The 16,878-nt window shown below is 37.4% G+C and overlaps 2 protein-coding genes across 3 annotated transcripts in view; one reads left to right on the top strand and one right to left on the bottom strand.

Moving 5' to 3' along the window:
• Fas3 (fasciclin 3) overlaps nucleotides 1-5,396 on the top strand; it is a 442,301-nt gene extending 436,905 nt beyond the window's left edge. The window contains exons 8-11 of one of the 2 annotated variants that reach the window (XM_076368100.1): nucleotides 37-67; nucleotides 689-769; nucleotides 2,467-2,635; nucleotides 3,013-5,396. In XM_076368100.1, coding sequence (XP_076224215.1) covers nucleotides 37-67; nucleotides 689-769; nucleotides 2,467-2,635; nucleotides 3,013-3,210 — 479 coding nt within the window. In that variant the 3' untranslated portion in view covers nucleotides 3,211-5,396. The remainder of the gene's footprint in view (nucleotides 1-36; nucleotides 68-688; nucleotides 770-2,466; nucleotides 2,636-3,012) is intronic. The other variant, XM_076368101.1, reaches the window with a different exon arrangement.
• A 1,043-nt stretch (nucleotides 5,397-6,439) lies between these two features.
• On the bottom strand, nucleotides 6,440-16,118 carry LOC143174542 (uncharacterized). The gene is made up of 6 exons (XM_076367840.1): nucleotides 15,753-16,118; nucleotides 13,198-15,171; nucleotides 11,707-13,155; nucleotides 10,810-10,947; nucleotides 8,563-10,518; nucleotides 6,440-8,251 (listed from the first exon to the last, which is right to left on the bottom strand). The coding sequence occupies exons 1-6, from the start codon at nucleotides 16,116-16,118 to the stop codon at nucleotides 6,440-6,442; spliced, it is 7,695 nt and encodes a 2,564-aa protein (XP_076223955.1).
• Between the last annotated feature and the right edge of the window lie 760 nt (nucleotides 16,119-16,878).

The raw sequence follows: 16,878 nt of genomic DNA, 5'->3' as shown, positions 1-16,878 counted from the left end.
ACTAAAAACATCTTGTGTCTTCTAAATAATTTTCAGGTAACTCAACGTCCAGGAACCTTGGCGAGTCGTGAGTATACTCTTTTCTTCAGGTGTTCGTAGTAAATTTCTGGTAGCACAATGCACTCTTGTTGTACCCAATATCTTCTTCCAATTTCGTAACTAATACACTTTTTTCCTGCTAGTGCTTAGAACACTTTGACTAGCTTGATAAATTATTTTTTAGCGACCAGGGAAACCAATAGATACCTATTCAAACTTCCGAATGTATTCTGATCTTTTATTAAATAGTTGTCTTTTAGACAGCTTTTCTTACTAGTACATATAGAATCTTTTAACGTTAGTAACAATTACAGATATAACGATCAAACTACAACAAAATGATGTTTATCCCGTAACGTACTAGAAATAATTGCAATATAAATAATAGTGATTAAAGTAATTAACTCCGAAGGAAGTTTTGCAATTTATGTTCTTGCAAGACCAATCTTATCTAACGAACGTATTAAAACATATCATTAGAATAAGTTGTCCAATAAAAAAAACGATGAAACGTGCATAATTTAATTGAAATGTTTGATTTAAATTATTGTCGCATTTTTAAAAAGTAGTACAATATCAGTTCTCCACACTTGTTCAAGGTTTATGTATCGGTATGTATCATATTTGCAAGCAGATGAACAATTTTCAGAAACCTCGCGGATCCGGCGGTGAGCATTAGTCTCCTTCGTTTTGAGAAATCGAATACGCCAGACAATATCGATAAGCAAAGGCAAGCCTCTTTCTACTTCTTTCTCAAAAAAAAAAAAAAAAATATGAACAAATGAAAATACCATCCAGCTTTCATCGGTGTTAACGTTGAATCATCATTTTGTGAAAGATATCGAGATACTTCTTATTAACATTGCACAAACAACTACACAAGCTTCAATGTACAATGTCCTGCTTCATTGTTATTTTTGCTCCTTGTTGCTCCATTTTTTTATAATAATTTATACGTTCCATATCACAAAATGTTATTACGGGTCTCATAACTATATCTATGTTTCGACACATTTTCAAGGAAACATGTCACTTTGTGCACAAAGGTCAGAATTCATCAATGAAAAATCTGTTTTATCGTTGCTGCTTTATTCAAATCACGATAAACTTTGTATTAAATAATTGAAATTCAAGAGACGCTAAATACTGGATACCAATATGCATAAAAAAGAGCATATGATTTAAGACAATGTCGGTTCTTGCGAGAATGTTATGTCTTGTGAATTCATTAGTCATAGTTTAGAAAGTGGAAATTATAATACTATATAGTACTATAAGTATAATACTATAATTTCTAGTTCCTTTTTTAATACAATTTGCGCATATCGATTTCCTACACTTATTAAATTGACGTATGTGGAATTATTCATTCACAATTAACTTGTCAATTATTAACAAGCTACTTGCATAGTTGCAAATTCTTACAGGAGTACATCATAAAAACGCGTATATATCACGTAAATGCCACTGAAGCTTCTAATTAATTAACTGAAATGACAAACAGTTTATTAACTTTTCAAAACAGGGGTTAATAATGATTTATTATACACAATTGACAAAAAAAATAAATGAATAATTATAAACATGTAATTTTTATAATATTTGGCTATATTTCATTATCTGCCTTTAAAAAGTTTGAAGAATTTACAACTATATTAAATAATAAACGAATGTTAGTTCTCAAAAGTCTGTGACTTATTATTTTGTTATGATCCCTTGGGATGTGATTCAGCTGTATCATAATACGAATGGCAAATGTAGGAAAATTACGCCCGATCTGATTGTATGTGTCCTTTAATGTGTTTTTTGTAAGCATGAACGTCACTGTTTCAATACGCAGCAGGTTGTCATCAAGCCTATTCCGTGAATTGAAAATAGTTCTACATAATCTTGTTTTACAACTGAATGATCCAACTAACTGCTGTGTTTTTTTATCACTCGCTTCCAATGCTTCTTTCTGTCTAGAAACTTATTGTAGTGATTAACAATAGTATTAGCGTAATTACTGATAAAATCATGTATTTAGAAGAAATGAATAACGGAATTTTGAAAAACTTCATACAATTGTTGCTTAAAGTTCAGTTCATGATTTAACGAAATATTTCTGCTTTTAAAATTGATTTAAAATTTATGATTTCTACGTTTAATATTCAATTGATAATACACAGAAATATTTCAACTTTCAAAATTATAACATTCGAAATTTTAATTCGATGAATGGTTTCATTCGATGCTTAAATGAAATATTTTTGTAATAAAATTTTCGTTCACTCATTGTAATGTCTATAGTTTATCAAATGTTTGCTTTGTGTATTTATCTCGCAATTAATTTTTATCGATCTAAACAAAATATTCGACTGAAAATCTATTTAAATATGGGACGTTGAAATGACATCAATTTTGATAGAGATGAATTCTATTTATTAGAAGCGACACCGAAAGCGCTGGAAGGTACTCTAGAACGGAAGTGGATGGATCTCATGCAGAACGGAAACCGAAAATCAGTTTGTCTCGATTATTCAAACGTAACAAGGATAAGGTGTCTGGCGCTGATACCGATACCATGAGAACTGTCGTTACAGTCGACGACGAGAAGGTATTGTATCAAAAACAGAATTACAGAGGAACCAAAATCAATCTTTTCCAAACATTTTAATTCAGTTTAATTTGTTAGAATTCAAAAGAATTGTAGTAAACATTTTAATACTAAAAATATTTTAATACTTCAAACGACGTTACAAAAATTCTCAATTAATACACCCGCGTCTCTTAAGAATTCTATTGTGTTAGTGACGATTATAATTGATGTAGCTGTTATATTAACGAATTTATCAAGAAATCTAAATCTTCGGGAACTATCGAACAATCATTAACAAATACAGTGTTAATATAGTATACCTACAAACATGTAGACACAAACTTCCATAAAAATGAGAGTAGATTTTTTTTAATCATCTAATTTCAATATAATAGCTCCAGACAGCTACACCAACTGCACAGGAAAACAAGCCTAATCAGTCGACCGGCGAGAGCGGAATAGTTTACGCAGAATTGGATCTAACGCTGCAACAACAAGGTGTTAATCCACGCCGCTTGAACGAGGACAAAACAGAATACGCCGAGATTTTATACACAAAGCCGGCGACGGAAGAACAGACGCAACACGAATAAACATTCTTTGCTGAGACGAGCAAGAAGACTTTTTCAATGACAAACTTTTATTCTTCCGCCATTGTCAGATGCGTTTCATTATCCGATCCTTTTCAGTTTACTTCTTATACGATGATAGATGTAAGACATTGTTCCAATATGTTTCGTTTTATAGGTATTTTGTATTTTGTACATGACAGTTGGTCCAAAACATACAAGATTTTATTTATTTTTTAGTAATCGTTGAATACTGAAGTAATGCGAGCGTATGGTGAATCACCGGCGCTTCCTGTTTTTTAGAATATTATCTAGAAGATGAGGAGGTTCATGATTATCAGCGAGTTTTAAATCTACTATGGTGATCAGAGGAACGATCGTTCGGGTGTGTTTTAATGAAAAATTATGAGTCGTGTTTACCATACGATTGCATTTATCTGAAAAGGATTTAAGAATCTTAGCATAGTTTTTATGTTTTCTATAATTTTTTCCTGTAAGGTTACTTAAAAAGCATATATAATTATGAGCGTGGGGAAAAGAAAACCAAGAGAGGTTTTATACAAATCAAACGAATATAATATTTACCTGCGACTGAACTTTCGACATTTATGAAATCAGAAAGTACTAGATCAAAATAATAAGAGATTATCAATCGATTTTCAAATTATTGGTTAATTTTAATTGAAAATAATAGAACGAGATCCACAGAAAGTAATTTCAACAGAAATTTCGGGAATTCTGAGGTGCTTCAGAGAAGAAAACGAATTGTCGAAATGTTTGTGTCTTTCTAGGGTTAACAAAATCGCGTTACCATGAACAATAGTCGTAACCGTCTGCCTTTCTTTGCACGTCAAATGCTGTGCGAAGTTGAAAAATAAAAACGCTAGGAATTGAGACAGCAAAAATTCAACGTGACCATTTTTCAGAAACGTATACGTTTTCAATATGGCGTCGTGATAGAGTGTCGTGGAAGCAACGAACAAGCCTAATTGTTTCTTTCGTGTATAGACCGTGATTGTGTACGTAGAACGAAAGGAGTGACAGAACTTGATACATGCACTAAAACAACTAATTTAAACTACTTTCATTGGAATAGATTGTACCAAAAGTTTTGAAGTTCACCATTTTAATTGGTACTAATTTATATGTAGATTCTTTAATTATATTTTCACATTTTCAGAACGTTTAATAACATTTATTTATTTCACAATAAAAGTTCATGTTTCGTATGAAATGGAATGCCTCAAGTTTGCAAGAAAAATGGGTAACCGTGTGACACGAAGGAAAAAACGATTGATGTACTTAAAATCTATTGTTACTATTGTTATCGCGTATTTAAATATAATAACTAAGTGTAACATTTCTATCGTATATACGTGCTGTTTGTTTGAAAGTCGCTTGAAAAGTTCGCTTCCTATAAACTGCTGTGAATACATAGAAAATATATCGAGGCCTGCGTGAACGCGATCGTTCTCGATCGCGGCGATAATCAAACCGGGATCTCATCGCACTTGTAATTGATAAAATAAAATACAAATGTATCGAATTTTACGAAAGTTGAACGACGAAAGATATAAAATTAAATGTTGAGATGTCAGGTTAAGATATTATCGAATACCACCTTTTTTATTCACTTTGAATGCACAGTACTTTTATCTTTGATATCTTATACACAAAGCGAAAATTTATTGAGAATTTATTGAATTAACGTGTACACCGAGTCATATCAGAACGATCCAAGCTACTTTAAAACGCTGTGTACTGTGTTCTTTTGTATATTATGGGATATATTGATTTCTCCTTATCAGGGCGGTCACTTGGAGATCCTTCATCGAGAATTCAGCGTGCGCGAGAAATTCTATTCCGTTATGTAGTTGTGTGTGTCGCCATTAACTTTGTATTCTTAGATATTTAAGATTCAAACGTATACACTTAACACTGCTTATACAATTTACAAATGTTTCGAGGATGTTTTACAAACGTAATTTCTATCCCAGTTTACTACTATCCAATATAATTTTGTATAATTTTATACTTTACCTTGTGTCATCGCAGATAGAATAAAGTTTATAACGTAGTACTCGCTAATTATGTACCATTTTGTTGTAAAGTTATCATTTTAATATTGATTTTAATATTAATTGCCGTCCAATGTCGATGTTTCTAACTAATTTGTATGTTTCATGTCGAATAAATTACGATTTGATCAATATATACGTGTGTGAATTATGTACTTTGAGTATTCAGATGTTTGTTAACGATAGTATTATCATATTCAGCGATTTTATATTTAAAATATACGTTGACCTCTTCTTCAGATACTAATTCGCTTAATGGACGAATCGATTGCATTAGCCTTGCGAAATACAAACATGAAAAATTGAATATTCTCAGAGAATGTTACATTTGACTCCAGTTTGAAAGTAGATCATTTCCGTGAATATGGTAATAAACATTGAAAGAAATAGATGAAAAAAACATTCTTCCTGTTTTCGCTGATTCACCTGAACCGATACATTATTTCAATTATCGATGAACTATTGTCGTTTCCCATCACAAAGTTGTTTACATGAGTTACATAAGAGAGGTATGAATAAACATTAACGTAAAGGATAGAGGAGCTCCATTACGTTCAATACGATAGTTTTATTCATCAATCACTTTGTTAATATTACTAATGGTGATGGTAATCAGTGTATTTAAATTACAATATATTAACCATTTTCTACTGTACTTTGTAAAGTAAGCCTGCAATAAGTGAAATAAGTGACAACTAACGTCAGTAGAGATCGTAAAGTAATGCTGTTGTTCCTTTAGGTAATATTTATAATTGAAATTTGCGTTACAATGTGTGCACTGACGCTAGTGATGATTTTCTTTTGATAATTATTAAATTAATTAATTGTAACTAATGTATGGTTGACGCAAATTCAATTCGTCGAGTTAAAAACGTCTAAAATTTACAGATATTTAACCAGAAGGATCTGATTGGTTAAACTAAACTGAAAATAATCTTTATTATGTTATGATAAGATCCTTAAAAAAATACACAGCCATTTAGAAATTTCTCATTCAAAAAATCACAAAATAAAAAATACTTGAACTTCCTTCTTACATGCATCCACAATTTATCGTACCACATATCAAAAATAAATATTAAACAACCACATTTTGCGACCTAGGATAAGGTTAATAATTTAGAACACCCCCATTTGAATTATTTAATATTATTTCATATTCAGTACCAAAAATATCAATCATCTTCAGTCGTAGCTTCCGGCTCAGTAACAGTCTCATCCTCAGTGCCTTCTGTAACCTCTGTATTATACAATACTTCATCCGCATCAGCTACCTCTTCTTCAACAATAGACTCACCATCTGGTTTCTTAGGTGTTGGAAACCGATGCTGATAAGTCTTGTAAACATCCTGTTGCATATCTTTCGTCCAAGCATGAAACTCCTGACGTGCAGTTTCAGTAAGAAAACTGGGCGCAGTGGTACATTCCACAGGCCTATCCAACGTCATCTGTTCACTCCTAAAGTCCACAACTCTTGGATAATCATCACAAGCCGCTAGCAGGTCAGTGATCGACATTTGCACAGGTTGATAAGGCTGAAAAGAATCAACCACCCTCTTCTCACATTCTTCAGGTACGGTTGCTATCAGTTTAGGATCGTACTGTGGCTCTGATTTTTGTAGAGGATGAGCTTGGCCTAGATTCAAATGCCAAGTGGTGCTAACCAATGCACTAGTCATTGCCTCTTGCCCCAATACAGGCTCAACGGAAGGCAACTCTGGATTCTCCAATTCATTTCCTCTCTTAATGCCAACAGCAAGATTCTTGTGATACATCAGATAGGAGTCCTCATCCGGCACTATGTCAGCTCCAGGTACTAAAGTGCCAGGATCGTAACTCTTTCCTGGTGTAGTTCTCAATGGCTCCAAGAATACTTTTTTCTTAGCTCCGCGGGCTTCACCCTCCGCAAAGTTAAAGTCTTCATGCTCAAACGTGAATGTAACTGGTGTCACTCGGAAATCGACTCTTTTGTTAGTATTGAGTATTTTGACCACAGCGTAGACTAAACAATTCATGTTCCTACAGCGGAGAACATAGATTGCTCCATGATCTCTTTCGAACAGTGGCGGGCCCACCCAGCCAGAATCAGCAACGTAGAATCCATCTTTAGCGGCTAACCCGGCTAAAGTAACTTTGTTGCACTCGATCAAGATGTTTGGCGATTCTTCGAAAGCTTTGTTCAAAGCTTCCGCTAGGGTGATTTTGTTCTGGGCACCGTAAAGAGCACCGCAGATGCTTTCTCTGAAGTCGATCACCCATAAGTGTGGGAATATCTTGAAGCAAGGCTGCAGGTTGAAGTTGTTGAAATGTTTAGAGCATTTTTGGATGGCGCTTCTTAAACTTTCCGTGTAATAAGAGTCTCCACAGATGACTGCTGAGTCTAAAATGGCGGGACCCCATCTAGATGGATGGCTGAGGTACTGCATAGCTAATACAGCCACGCAAATTGCTGCTTGATTTTTACCCGCTCGATCACCGAACCTTGAATCATAGGAACCAATTGTTCCCCAAACAGAGTATATGAGGTTGGACACCTCAACTGCGTAATTATTCCAGAATTGTTTCACTTTCTTTTCTCCATCATCTTCTGTCTTCTTTTTCTTCTTCTTGGAGTTCGATTTTACTATATCCGGAGCATGCCTGAAGTTCCAATGATAGTCAAGGTACACCCACATTGGGTCTTCTTTGAAGGTTGTAAATGGAGGCACGTTGATCGAGTCCACGTGGATGCGATGAATGAAGAAGCCAGTTGTATCCTCGAACTGATTGAAGCACATGTTCTTCACCATTTGGCAAATCGTTGGGAAGATGCAGAGGCAAGCCTTGCCGCCGGTAGTTACTTTTCGGCCCTTTTCGTTGCACTGGTATGGGTCCAAGTAGTAGTAGGCGCTCGTGCTCCTCGAGTACCAGAAGCCATAGCAACAATTCGTGAAGTGAATTAGTCCGCTCGCGTACGTTTTGAAGAACCTTTTTAGGTGTTTTCTTACCTGCGACGAAAGGTTTTGTTACTCGTAACTAATGTAAATATATAAGTGAATTTTATTAATTCTAATCACCACCTTACATGCGAGATATTAATAGATAATTCACAAAAATTTCAGTAAAGACTGGAAAGGAATAAAAAAGTACAAAATAAAAATATTTTGTATCTTTATTCAATTGTACAATATATTTTCTAACAAAAAGAGAAGCAAAGAAGATAGTAATATTTTATGAATATTCAAAAATGTAAACTTGAAAAATCATTTTAGTGTATAAGAATCCACATATATTCTTTCTTAATACAGATGCTACCAACCTCCACGTAAAAATCGTTTCTCATAGTCCTCACGTTCATCGTGATTTGTACCAAAGGTGACGTGCAATCCCGTAAATCAAAGATCCTATTCATGACAGTAACATTCCTTAAAATGTGTTCTGTATGGAACTTCGGCTCCGAGAATTCTCTATAAACCGATTCAGCAACTTCCAGAACCTTGTCCACCATTCCTGGCATCGCGCTCTGAATAATATCCCTCTGCACCATCACCGCTAAAATAGCAACGAAGTAGCACCTCTTCACCCTTGGCTCCGTCACACTCTCTCTATTACTCAAAGCAACTGTTCCATGAATGAATATTGGCCTAGAATCTGGAACAGTAGGTCTGAAAATCGCTTCAAGGTCATAAGGTTCGACCGGCATTCCATGAACCTCGGGTAAAGAAGCAGATGGAACAACTGATTCATGAAGTCCCTTGGTGTCGCTGCAATCAGGATCCACTTTTTGAGCATAGGATACCGTGATGACTCTTAACACAAAAGTTTCCTCTTCGGGTTGACCGATCACCTTGATGATCAATCTCAAAAACTCCTTCATATCCGTAGACGTGATGATCCTGAAATTCTTCTTACCCAGAATCACCCACCAAGCAAAATGATTCTCTTCTTTCTTCATAACTCCCACGTGGACATCTCCGCATACCAAAATGGCACCCGTGTAACTCGGTGTATCGAACACCTTCTGCAAGGACATCGACAGATTCCAACCTTCGGTAGCGTACAGGGTACCATAATGAAGGGGCACGAACACCACTCGAAAGACGTAATTGGCTATCTCGAACTCGGGCAACATGCCGTCGGTCATGTCGCTAACTGTTGAATCCTCTGCTGCTAACAGGGTGTCGAAAGAGTAATCCAGAGCAGCCTCGAACAGTCCCCTAACCGTTCTCACAGACCAAGTGATAGGATCGTGAATCAAGGACCAAGCCATAATACAAAGATCCAATGGAGTCATGACTGCAGTATGCGTTTTAAATTTTCTGTCATAGACTTTCTTCCTGACCAACAGCTTGATCGCCTCGTATTCATCCATGTCTTCTGTTATCTTTATAGGGGACTTTTTAAAGGGTGCCAGTAAGGAGGTGGTAATTTCATTCTCCAAAATAGTGACTTCTAACATAGAAGCGTTGTAATGTTTAATGGGAGCGAAACCTGGGATAGTCATGTCGTAAGTTAGACTCGTTTTCGATTCTATCGTAACCCAGTCTGATTGTTCGATCAACGATACCGACGACTCGGCTGATAACTCGATCTCCTGCGGTTCTTCGGCACCGACCTCTTGTTCCTGTTTCTCTACACAGTGAACTACTTTCTTCTTTCGTTTCCTTCTTCTCTTCTTCGTCTCCATGTGAGCGATACACACGGTGTATAATCGGAAAGGTTTCTTCGTGTTCTCCCCAACATTTGTTTCGATCTTCTCAAGCATGCTGTTTAAATCGCAAAATTCCATTAAACAAGAATATCCTTCCTCGCTGGAGTTTCCTGTCTCGTCGCACGCGTACGGATCAAATAAATAGTACACGCCGTTTGTGCTCCAGAATGCGTAAGAGCAATTGGCGAAGACTATTATGCCCGTTTGATTTTTCTCGAGAAACATGTCCATCATGAATTCTAAATCGTCGTTCTCGGAAGACTCTGGGTCAGCGTATATCGCTTGTTTGGTGATCACGTTGTAGATCGTGTGCAAAATTTCGATGTGATGGAACCAGCGATAGGGTTTGAAACGTAGCTTCCCGGTTTTTTGGTAGATCTTGTCGCCGAGATAGATGAATTGGTCCAGAGTGTTCGGACGGAATTTGTCTGGATCCAGCTTGATCTTTGTTAGGATGCAGAGCAAGGCAGAGAAAAAGCAGGATTTGAAGTAGCAGGGTTCGTTCGAATCACGGTTTTCGAGACACATGTTGCCTTGTAAGATTCGGAATCCGTCATCGGTGAGCTTGGAGTTTAAAGTAGATTAATTACATTTGTGAACAATATTTTCGTTTATGTTATATGCTCAGAAAAATATTTTATCTTATTTTCATTAGAGACTTATTTCTTAGATTTACAATAATTAGGAAATGAAGTCTTAGATTTTTAACAAGAAATTACTTAAAAATGTTAATTATAGTAATGAAATTATATCCTTTTCTACTGCAATTTTAAAAAGATAATAGTTTTACCATAGCTTTATTAAAATTTCTAAAACTGATTGGTTATCGTTCCTATTTCTTATTTCTATTCTTACTTTTAAACCAACAGATTGTCTCTGTTCTTTCTTCTTCGAACTCGGTACTTTCATTCGAACCGTTGTCCCTTCTGAGTCCACTGATTCTTTTTGGAGTGATCTGTTCTTAGAATCCGAATTTTTATCTTCTGTATGTAACTATCGTAAAATAAAGGCGTTATAAAGAGTAATTGAATATCATAGCAACACGAGCAGCGTGTTATCATGAAAATATAAAACTCTACTGTTTGTGCTATATTAAAAAAATTATAAATAACTTTATGTAAGTCTTAATGTTTAATATGAAAAACATCACGAACGGAATATTCTCAGTCCGTTACATTAGTATCACTGCATGCGACGTAGATTCGCATGTCTCCGGCAAAGTGTTATATAAGATATGATCTTCCATCTATTAAGGAAATTAACGATTATTATACATGTATAACATGTGACAGGGCATTTTTAACTGGAATTTTATCAGCGTCGCGTGCTTTTCACTTCTTATTAATATATTTATCTGGATGAAGGTTCAAGTACTATCAAGCAGGTCTCTCAAATAAGACATCTCTGATTAATTTCCTGTTTCTCTATGCATACATTATGTTTAATTAATTGTGAAATTTAATATGCGTATAATCAATGAAATCAATTACAAATTTTATAATACTTTCATTATAACATGCTGATCTATCTCCTTTAACGGTATCTTTAAATATTGTTATTAATTTTGTCTCCTTGAAAATACCGGACGAAAATAAATAAATCCAAAAATTTCTTTTTCATCTAGATTAGTATAAATTAAATGAAATTAAGTCTTTATAGACTAAAGTTACATATTAATATATTCAAATGTATTCATTAATACATTCTAACTTTTTACACATACATAAAAATACCTGACAGAAGTTCTCAAACCTGGTCGTTCACTTTGAAATCCGGAAAAAACAATTCCAGTAACAGATCCTCGGTATTGCACAAAATCTTCTCCATCAAAGCGTCCCCCATGTCGCCTTTCGCCAACAAGCATTTGCGTTTCTTCTTCTCGTGACAGGTACCCATTCTCTTTTCCGGAATTGGAGTTCGAATAATCGGACCGAGTGGTATCAAAACTGGTCGAATACGAACAGCAACAGGTACTTCCGGTGTATCCTCGTGAACCAAGTCCTTTTTCATCTCTTTCATATCAGTATCCTCTTCTTGACCCTCATTCAGCTTATCATAATGAATGTACAAATCGTCGATAGCCCTCATGGGTATCAGACAAATCGGCAGCAACCTGGAGAACAAGTATCTCTTCGGGCACAGCTTAATCTTCTTCGAAGGTTTAACTTCGTCTGGTTCAGAACCCAAAATCATGATGGTTGACCTAGACAAAAGCATCGAAGAGAAGCCACCTTTCTTCTTGACGTCGAGCCTCGAATCAATGGAAAATCTCGACACCAAAGAAGGAATGGATCTCTTCGCTCGTTTCGCGTCTAGAAGCTTTATCAGTGTCTTATTCGACGGCATGACATATGGCGGAGGATGTTCATACTTCAATCTTTCCAAGGCCTTTTGTTCATGCACTTTCTCCATGTCCTCTTCTGTTTCTTCAGGAATCTTCAGGCCAGCCGTGAGCAACGCTAAATTTAATCTGTAAGGCGCGTCAGATTGCTCCCTTTCATGAACTTCTAACAGAGGATCGATTATAGGTTTCTCTAGATCTTCCAGCAACCCTGCCCTAGGCTTCCTTCTTCCACCTTCCTCCTCTTCCTCTTCCTCTTCCTCCTCCTCTTCTTCGCCCATTGGTACATCAATGACATCGGTATCTTCTTCTTCCACTTCGTCCTTCTTTAACTCAGCCTCCATCTTCTTTATATCATCATCAGTGATAGGTAAAAATTTTGTTTTGAACATTTCAATTTCGTCATCAGGCACGATTATGTCATATTCAGCAGAGTATTTTCCAGGCTGAATGGAGTCCAACGCCACGAAGTGAATACTGAAGACTGGCTCGTTATATTCTATCACACCATAAAGAAGATCTACTAATTCGTTTAAGTTACCCAGTACGCCAAAGGATGCGGGATAATCCCGCAGACGCCAGCCTTCCGCGTCACTGCCGTAAGGGTTGAACATGAAGAAATAGCCATTTTCTTTCCAAATGCTGTACATCAGTTTCTTATTTTCTAAGATCAGCTCGTGGTATCTTTTGAAGTAACATTCTAATGCTTCTGCAAGATTAGCCAAGGGAGTAGCTTCTCCAATAATGACGTCCATCTTCGTTTTGAAAAATACGTCATTCTCGCCGAACTTCAATCGAACTGGCAACATGCTCATTACCAGATGACTAGGTATAGGCAGTAGTTTCTCTTCTTCTTCTTCCTCTCCGCCTTCTACTTCTTCTTCCTCTTCTTCTTCTCCAACGTCTGCCTCGCGTTTTTCCTTTATTTCTGGACTCCCCTTGCGAATCCACTCAACAATGTCACCATACGTTTTATCACTGACATCGATTAGCTGATCGATGTCCATATTCCTCCAACGTTTCGGATCCTTCAGCTTCCTGTAAGTCAGTGCTACCAAAGCTGCTAATAAACCTTGTTTTCCCCTAGATCTTATCTCAAAACCACTATCTAAACAGTTCTTAGAGCCTTGAAGAATCAAGCGATTAGGATTTATCTTCCTGTACCCTTGGACAATCCTCTGAACAAGCGGTTCTTCTTCAAGCTTTTCTGTCGGTTCTTCTTCATCTTCTTCATCTTCTAAATCTTCATCTTCTGGTGACCCTCTTTTAACTCCCTCTTCCTCCTCTTCTTCCTCTTCTCTTCCGAGTTCTTCAGGTTCCTTTTCTTCTTCAGGTGGCAGAATCACGTAGCTCCTTGGTTCATCATCAGGCATCATATAATCATCCGCATCCTTCATCAAAGGAGGAACCTGCATTGCAACATCCTTCCATCTGTCCATTTGTGGACGAATTTTCGGCATCATGTTTACTGTCTCTGTCTCCGCTTTGTCAATAGACTTTGGTATGGTGATCGGTGCGTGGGGTCTGCGATTCGTGCCTTTTTCTCGGTAGATCACTCTCTCTAAAGGTCCACCTGGTATGGACCCGGTCTTTATGTAAAGAACTCGGACACCATGGATAACGAAAGGATCTCTCTCCCTGCTACCAGTGTTTTCCATAATAGTCTCTAACGTCTGGTTCAACGAACTGTTCATCGTCACGCAGGCTGCCTCGCCAGCCTTGTCCGATCCATCTAATTCAGCAGTGCCTGATCTGAAGCCTTCATCGTCACAAGCATACGGGTCCATAAAGTAATATGTATCATCATGTCTCCAGATCGCGTAGTAAATACCCTTGATCTCTAACAGACCACAGGCCTGCGCCTCGAAGAACTCTCTTAATCCAATATCGAAAGACATTTTTCCTCTTTTCTGACCGTATCCTGGTACAACATTCGTGCGAATTTTTACTTTCGCCGAATAGACGCCTAAAATCACGTCACCCATCGCGTCGTCCATCTTCAGCTCGAAATCTGGATCATTCAGATCTTTGTCCACGACTCGGACCAAATCGATGAAGTACAAATTAGACTGGTTGAAGATCAGGTCCACCAACGCGCTTGTCCACCTATTGCTGTTCACCAGTCTGGAGTAAACCAAAGCAGCTAAAGCAATGATCATGTGAGTTCTACCGCGAAGTAGAGCAGGAATCATTGGGTGCATTATATGATAGGATCCTTGCAGTACAGCTCGATATTTGTCCTGCATCTTATAGCCACTTGGTCGTCTTTCAACTGCATGGGTGTAAACCTTCTCTGTGTCATCTTTGACGATCGGTTGGGTGTAGTGATCCACGCCACTGATAGCTATAGCATAAAGTACGAATGGCTCGTTTCGAACGTTACTTTTCTCAAGAATAATGAATAGGACACCTATCAGGTCCTTGACCAGGAACAGTTTAGCAGTGCCGTCGGCATCATACGAAGCTGGCTCACAATTTTCCTTTCTCGCCTGGCCATCGAAAATATTGTAGTACTTAGCATCCTTCCAGATCGCTATGTTCAACACAGAAGAGCATAGAATACCAGCGCTGTAGCGCTTGAAGAACAAGTCTAAGGCCTTCACCAGGTGCAATTCTGTGGGTTCTGTAGACCGGAATTTTCCCGCGTAGGCTGCGTCTTCAATACTTACGTTCACGGTCAACTTGTGCTGGACGCAGAGGGTTCGCTGGAGGTCCAGTATAGTTAGCAGCCGACGGTCGTCCGTGTTTATTTCTTTATACGACTCGCAATAGAATGTATCCCCGTCCTCGATAATCTGGTCGATAACCGCCTCGTTCCAACAGCGAGACTTGTAGACCGTAGTGGTTGCGAACGCTGCTATCGCTGTAGCTCCGCCCTGTTATTTGAAAGGATCGGTAACGAGGGGACGTGTATCGAGGGTCAAGATCTGATTACACCTTTCGCGGATCGACCAAAATTAGAAGGTTCGAACAAGATTCCTTCTCTGCTATACGCTCGAACAGAGATGACGCCTTGGGATCATGGAGTTTCGTGATCGAGATTGTACTTAATTGGGGTGGAGTGAAGTGGTTAGAGAATGTGGAGGAAAAGGGACTTTCGATTTCGGAATTGGTGAGTCGATGATATAGAATCATTGATATTTTTGATCATTGCTTATTTAAAAATTTACATTAATAGGAATCAAGCATACTTTGTGCTTTATATCGATGAATATGTTGAGTATATGCTTTATTTGTAATTAAGTTGAAATGAATAAACAATCGATTGAGCATACTTCTGTTAATTTAAGAACATTATTTACATGAATGTGACGTTTTGTTTCGTTATTAACACTTTCAAATTAAGTTCTTTTATCGTTAATAAGAATTAATAATACTTTATTGCTAATCAAATTATTTTATTGTTAATAAGACAACTTAAGTAAGCCTTTAAGGATTATATGACAATTCCGTTTACCTGATGACCCCTGGATAAAGGCGAGAACTTGGGCATATTGATATGAGTTAATCCCGCGCGAACGCCATAGCGGACGCAGGATGGCAGCTCAGGTCTAATCTCAGTGAGAGAGTAGGTATCGTCCGGCAGGTCGAGGAAAAAATTTAAATCCTTGTACTGCTCCTCGAGATTCTCGTCAAGCTCGTCGCTGCTCGGCGCATTTTCGTCCGCGGCCCGAACTGTTTCAGTTACTCGGCCAATGGCATTCACGATTTCTTCAGGCACTATATGATTACATTCTGCTAGCTGCACTAGCTTGTTCTTATATTCTTGCCTTTTTTCCCGGTCCGATTCCACCACAGATTTCGTTTTGTCTCCCTTGTTCATTTTATTTTTCAATGTCGACTGACAATTCACGAGATAATTAAGTAATCATCGGTGGAAATTGAAATACTGACATTAAATCTGCTGCATTCAAAATTTGTAGTCCATTTAACATATAACTAAGATCTCTTCAGGGGGCATTGTTTCAATTTTTACTCAGAATTTTATTATTTCATAGGTACTCTGTATACGTTTCTTGAAAGAGTACTTGGGATTTCACATTTTTGTATGGATCTCCTTATATCAGGTTACAAGGTCCACGCTCACAATTTTGAAAATTTTTATTGGTTATCGACGTTCGTATCGATTATCAGGAGTGCTACAACGTGAAGTGAAATATGAATTCCCAGTCGAACGTACCAGAAACAAAAGACAAGGATTGCGCACGCATTGAAATTCATTGGTGTACCAAGATGTAGCTCTAACCATAACCAAAACGTCTTAAAACGTCAATATGCATTTAACATAGACCATCACGATCAAAATGATCATCAATAGAACCAGCAACCTTTCCTGTCCACAGTTCATCCAAAAAATCAATATGCATTGAATAAAGTATTTTTCTTTTTTCGAGAACACTGCATCGAACCACCCTTGCATCAGAAAATGTCTTACCGCCCGGAATGTCGGAAGTACAGGCAATGGAAAAGGGAGCAGGCTAAAAAGGCGAGGAATGAGGGGGAAAAGAGGAAGGAGAAAAAACGGAAAGAGAAAAAAGTGGTCGACTGCGTGGATGAAGAGGAGGACGACAGCGCTCCGCCTG

Source organism: Nomia melanderi, chromosome 5, assembly GCF_051020985.1.
Source record: "Nomia melanderi isolate GNS246 chromosome 5, iyNomMela1, whole genome shotgun sequence".
In the NCBI taxonomy this organism is placed as follows: Eukaryota; Metazoa; Arthropoda; class Insecta; order Hymenoptera; family Halictidae; genus Nomia; species Nomia melanderi.
The sequence above is the reverse complement of the archived record's forward strand: the minus strand, read 5'-3'. Positions and strand labels throughout refer to the sequence as shown.

Bases quoted from the DNA above. Each gene is read 5' to 3' on its own strand.
- LOC143174542 (XM_076367840.1), bottom strand. From the start codon at position 16,118: ATGAACAAGGGAGACAAAACGAAATCTGTGGTGGAATCGGACCGGGAA. The intron at 15,172-15,752 runs GTAAACGGAATT...TTCAAATAACAG, and splicing joins CTTTATCCAGGGGTCATCAG to GGCGGAGCTACAGCGATAGC. The intron at 13,156-13,197 runs GTTGGAGAAGAA...GAAGGCGGAGAG, and splicing joins AGGAAAAACGCGAGGCAGAC to GAAGAAGAAGAAGAGAAACT.